The following is a 5,867-nucleotide window of genomic DNA, read 5'->3' as shown; positions in this document are numbered from 1 at the left end:
GCGTGCCGGGGCGAGCCGGGGACGAGGAACCTGCAACAAACAGGAGCTGTGAGCATGCCGCAGGCTGGCCCCCACAGCTGCCCACCCCCAGATCCCCGTGCCCTACCGTACCCATCTCCTCCGTGCATGAAGCAAAGGCTTCTCCCCCAGGAGCTGGCATGGGTGCCCACACACACCCTGCACAAGCTCCCTTTGACCATTGCTCCACGCCAGCAGCTTTGCATGGGAGAAGAGCTTTTCGTGATTGCTGATGCCGATGCATTTCTCGCAGGGACTGCCCATCTGTGCCGGGTACCTGGCTCCCTCGGCCAGGAGCGCTGTGCAAAAATGTTATCAGAGGAGTCTTATGGCTTTCCTGAAAACCAGACACAGGCAGGAGAAAAATGATGATTAACCCCTGCAGCAGCTGGTGCTGATGCTACAGCTCCCAGGGCTCCACGAGCTCCTGGGGTGGCACAGCCGGCGAGCAGGGTCAGTCCCCCACCATCGGAACAAGGGGTCCTGGCAAGAGGGGCAAAGCTTTGTCCGAGTGAAGAATAGGAAAGGTGGAAGAGCAAGGTTATCATATTTGCTGGGAGGACAAAGCATTTCCCAACCCTCTGGAAGAGTTTCGGAGAACAAGAGGGTGCTGTCGTTGGGGTTCATGTGGTCCCCAGTGGCTGCTGCCTTGCTGTGAAGGGGGATTTTTTGCAATCAATAGAAATTTTAACAGAAACTTAAGAGGATACCCAGCAGACTCCATGTACAGAAATTCTTTCCGGGTAAGTTCAGCAATAACTGGTGCTGTACAGAGCAGTCGGAGATTGCACCAAGACAAGAGGGGCAGCAGGAGCCGGCGGGGGATGCAGACCCCATTTTGCAGGACAGCTGAGCTGGCGTTTCCTACCAGTCTCCGTGGAGCACAGCAGCGCATTATGATCTGCAGAGCAGCATGATTTGCCCACAGTGACAATAAGGTGACATCTTTAGCTTTATTTTTCCCACTTACAAGAGAATCAGTTTACTAAGTTTTTTGGGTGATAGCTCAGATTAAGGAAATATCAAAGCTAGATCTATAGAAATGAGACTGAGAGGTAAATGACAGAAGGCTAAGATAGGAGATGGGCTTGTTTAAAGAGAGCAAATCCTGGCCATTCGTTTGCACAACTCTAAAATTCAAGCCATTTTTATTTAGAAGCCTAATTTGGGAACCAAAGTTTGAATTTTCCCTTCTTTATCCCAATAAAAGCCTGACAAAATAGGAATTATTCAGGGAAAGTAACCTAGCAGCACTGAACGAGTGTCACAAGACGGAGACTTCAAGGGTGCATTTTGCCCCGGCTCAGGAGTGGCCACCAGCTAGCCAAAGCCCTGCCAGACGTCAGTTTTCATCCACGGAGGTTTATTCTTCAAGTATTTAAGGTCCCTGGGAGACTGGTGTACCTCTAGATATTTTCTACAACAATAAACTGTGGCAGCATGTTGTAAATCAGCATGAAATCAGAAGCCTGCTGGGATGCCCGTCCCCAGCCCTGCCTTGGTGACACCCACAAGCCTGTGCTTCCCACGGGAGCCAAGGCAGGAGGGCGTCCTGGGATGGCTCTGCTCCACAGCATCCGAAAGCCAGACACCCCCAGGGCCAGATGCAGCAACGGGGGCCTCGGGAAGGTGGAGGGTGCAGGAGCAGGACGGGTGCCAAATCCGCACCACGCACCCAGACCGGCTGCCACAGGATGCAGCTTTCTGAAGATTTGCACGATTTTTGTGTGATTATTTTAACGCTCTGCATTTTTACAGCTCACTGTCCCACGCTGGGCTGGGTAAGGCTGAGGTGTCAGCGGACTGCAAAGCACGCCAAACTGAGACAGGAGGTAAATTTCTGGGGAAGAAACACGGACCTTCCCAAACAGGCAGTGCTGCCTCACTGAGTGGGGTTTCTCTATCCGTGCTCACGTGCAGAGCCACCGGCACATCCCCATCCTGCAGATCTCTGGTCATGCAAGGCAGTTGCTCAGTTGGCATCAGGATGGAGAGCAGCGTAGGAAGAAGCTTGCTGTTTCCTGCTGCTGATCTCCTGGAAAAGTCCCAGCTCTGACCAGTGCCACCGGCAGCTGGATGCTACAGCCCCCGTGCGGACCCCCATCCACCCACCCCACAGCCACCTCACCAAGCTGGCACAGAAAAGCCACCACCACTAAAGCAGAGCCACACTCGCAGCAACAGCCACGCTTAGGGGACACCCCCAGCAGCCCCCTCCACACCTCCCTAGAGGTGGCAAAGCCCCAAAGCAGATGGCATGGCTTTCAAGCTCACATGAGGTTGGTAACAGGGGTCAGGCACGGGGCTGGGGAGCTGCGCACCCAATGCGCCCATCATCTCCCACCAGTGCCTGCATGGGCGGAGGTGCCTGCAAGGCTCTGCAGGGGTAATGCTCTCAGAAATAATTTCTCATGGATGCAGGACAGCAACAGGACAGCTGGGGGATGGGGATTTGCACATTATGGCTGCACCAGTACAGTAAGTGCCCTGGGGTCAGCCTCTAAAATAACACGATCAGGTTGCACCTTCTCAAGCACTGTGGGAGAGCTTGTGTAAGCTGACCTCTGATGAGCTCGTTTGTCCTAATGGGCACACAGGCATTTGTAATTAAGCAGGTGAAGCCAGGCAGCCAGTACATGCCAGACACACCTATCAGCTTCTGCCCTTGTAAGAGGTTCACCCTGAAAGCTGCTTCTCCAGACCCAGCTGGGCACACTCTCACAGCCAAGAGGGACCAAGCACCATTCAGACCCATGCCACCTCTGAGCTGCAAGTTATTTGGTCTCAGCCGCCCTGGGGTGACAGTATGCTGTGATCTGTCTGTCCGCAACAGATTTAAAGCCCCCTGGTTCTGAGGCTTGCTCAGATGTTTCCACCTACATTCATTCTGACAGAGCTGCAGCAATGGCAATCCTATGCTGAATTTTGCATCGGGGTGTTACGTGCATAGCACAGGTGGGAAGGGCAGCTCACGGGAGCTTTGGGGGAAGGCTGTCAGACCCATCCGACACGCAGCAAGGAGCAGGGGAGAGGACACAGGAAGCCAAGGGCAGACGCTGGACGTGGAAGCACGAGACGGCCAGGTGGGAGCGCGGGCGCCAGGCACAACCAGGCAAGAGGGGACAGCGGATGCGGTCACGGCCACACCGAAGCACACCCAACGCCGCAGGACGTACCGCTGGTGCTTCCCGTGCCGCTGCTGGCGCCCGGTCCGGGTGAGGAGACCACCGTCCGGTAGGTGGGCGGAGGAGGGGGAGGCGGGGTCGCTCTTTGTCCCAGCCCAAAATCTTTGGGAGAGGCAGCTGGCTCCAAGTTATCATCCTTAAGGTGGGGCTGCTCAGAAACCTTCTTGTGAACCTCTTCCAGGTGGAGCGGCGAGGGGAGTGGGCAGGAGGGCTCGGCCACTGGAGCATCAGCCAGGCTGCCCGCTGCCACTGGTGGGGACCCTGCTTTTTCCTGGGGCGTCAACTCCGGAGTCATGTTTTCCGGGGATTGATCGGAAAAATTGACCCACTTGTCTTCTGCATTAACAGCAGCAGACTTGGGGGATAGCACGGGGCCAAAAATGCTGTCCAAGTCATTGATGGACGGAAGTTTGTCACTTTTGAGCTCTGCTGCTGTCTGGTCCCCTCCTGTAGTCAAAGTAGTTTTATTTTACACTTAGCATTAACCAAGAGAGCTGCAGTTGCACTATTCTCTACGGAGTTCTACATCAGCTACTTTCTAGAGGACATGCTTTAAAAGCATGCTTTCTTATAAGCCGCCAGGAAATATAATTCATGTGCAAGAAAGTTTTTACGTCAGGTCATGTGCAATGTATAATGAACCACCCTGGATTGAAATACATACACTGTATGAGAGAGAGCATGCACCACGAGCCAAGCCCACCTCTTCCTCCTCTACCACTTCATACACAACAGTCCTGTATCCTCCCAAAATTTACAACTGGCTCTCAGCCTTTGTTATGTATCATCTAAATAACATCATTATGTCATTATCATCACTCTGAATTATCAGCAGATATTAAACTTATGCACTCAGCTCTCTTGCACACTCCACTATATATATTTATGAACACATACATATAAATATATATTTAAACTTGCTGGCTTGACACTCTCAAGAACTGGTGCTGGACATGCAGTACAGGAAAGCAGACAGGGTGTATGTGTTTCAGTTGCAAGCAGCAGCAAATAAGGGTATTTTAGGGCTCTGCTCACTAACTGAGCTAACACACGTCAATGTTCATATCTGACTGCATAACCAACACAGAGACAGGATTCATCAGCAAAATGTTACACATCTAGAGGAGGGAGATCCTCCATCCTTCCTTTCGTGCCCTGTTTTCTTGCATTTATCTTCCCTGAGGGCTGGAGCTCGGGGAGCTGGCAGCTCTCTAACACCAGGAAGGCTGCCTAGTACTTCATTTTACACAGACTGAATGGAGGGATGAGGTGAGGACCAGGCAGTGCGTGGCTGCAGCACCAGAGTAGCACAGGAGCCCGTGGCCCCTGCTACAGCCACGTGCATACGGCTAAAACTAACATGCCCTCTGAGCTCCTTGTGTCAGCATCCCACCCCTGTTCCTGTGTTTGGGGGTGCCACCTGTGGTTCTACGTTTAGGGAATAAAATACAGTTTTGCTAGAACAGAAAAAAATAGACCTCTGCCGCTTGCTTTACTTGATGCACAGGCTGAAGTGTGCAGCAAGCCAGACTCCAGCAAATAAACCATCACACATGGCTGGGCATTGCATTTGCTCGTGTTGATGAATCTATGTATGTAGGTGGACACTCTGCCAGTCTGGCTGCTTAGATAAATAGAAAAATCAAGATATGGGAACATGAATGAAATATTGATGGATAGAGCAGTAAGCTCAGAGCAGGGGATTTCTTCATGGCAATGTTAATGCCCCGAGGTGCTCTGTATGCGTGTGTCCATACAGTGTCCCTGTCCAAAGAACAGGGACTGCCTGCCCTTCCTCAAAACCTGCAGCTCCAGCAGACAGCACCCTGCCAGCAACATGAATTATACGCTTACAAGCACTTTATGTCCTCTGGCTGCATTCAATCCCTTTCTCCAGGCTGTCCTTTACCCCAGGTATCATTTCATTCTCCCTCCCCTGTCCCTCCACACATCCCCAGCTGCTGGCCCAGCCTGCCTGACTGGGGGGGGCTTTTCCCACCTTCCCTGACAGTAGTAGGAATTTGGGAGGGCAGGGAAGGCAGGATCAGCCCCCCTGACACACAGGCAGGTGCTGCATGCCCCATTATTTCATAAGGACGGACTGTGCAGCACCACTCCAGCCAGTAATAGCGCTCTAGTTATTCCCAATTTTGAGCAGGACTTGAAGGTTAGTGTTGCATTTCATTTCTAAAAGTGACCGATATCAAAGGCGGGGAGAGGAGAGAGCATTAATTTCACCAGGGCAACACTGACTCTGGAGTCAAAGGCATCTTTGCACCGCTTCTAAAGCGCTGCCCTGACTGCAGCATCCGCTGAAGCACCACAAATGCAAGGGAAGGAGGATGCACGAGGGCCAAATCCGTGTCCAAAACACAGCCACGGGGACCCGACCCCCCAGCACAGCCCCCGGGGGCTCTGGATCAGTCTACCGCGACTGTGCGATGGCACATGTGAGGAGGTGCAGTGCCGAGCTTTTACCTATTCCCACTGTCAGAGGAGAGCCGGTGCGTGGTGGCGTGGCCGGGATGTTTTTCGGTGGGAGTGGTGGAGGTGCTGCAAAACAGAGCAGAGAGAGGGAAGGGGGCCGGGGGCCCTGGATCAGTCTACTGCGACTGTGTGATGGCACGAGGTGCCGTGCCGAGCTTTTACCTATTTGTCAGAGGA

General features: G+C 52.9%; 1 protein-coding gene across 1 annotated transcript in view; it reads right to left on the bottom strand.

The window, feature by feature from the left end:
* The window catches only part of SGIP1 (SH3 domain GRB2 like endophilin interacting protein 1), a 41,500-nt gene that overhangs the window by 16,098 nt on the left and 19,535 nt on the right, over positions 1-5,867 (bottom strand). Inside the window, exons 14-16 of the mRNA XM_019471909.1 lie at positions 5,682-5,756; positions 3,195-3,650; positions 3-30 (exon numbers count right to left, since the gene is read on the bottom strand). Coding sequence (XP_019327454.1) covers positions 3-30; positions 3,195-3,650; positions 5,682-5,756 — 559 coding nt within the window. The remainder of the gene's footprint in view (positions 1-2; positions 31-3,194; positions 3,651-5,681; positions 5,757-5,867) is intronic.

This window comes from Aptenodytes forsteri, unplaced genomic scaffold (assembly GCF_000699145.1).
Source record: "Aptenodytes forsteri isolate BGI_AS27 unplaced genomic scaffold, ASM69914v1 Scaffold290, whole genome shotgun sequence".
Lineage (NCBI taxonomy): Eukaryota > Metazoa > Chordata > Aves > Sphenisciformes > Spheniscidae > Aptenodytes > Aptenodytes forsteri.
Note: the sequence above shows the minus strand (reverse complement) of the source record. Positions and strands in the feature narration are given on the sequence as shown.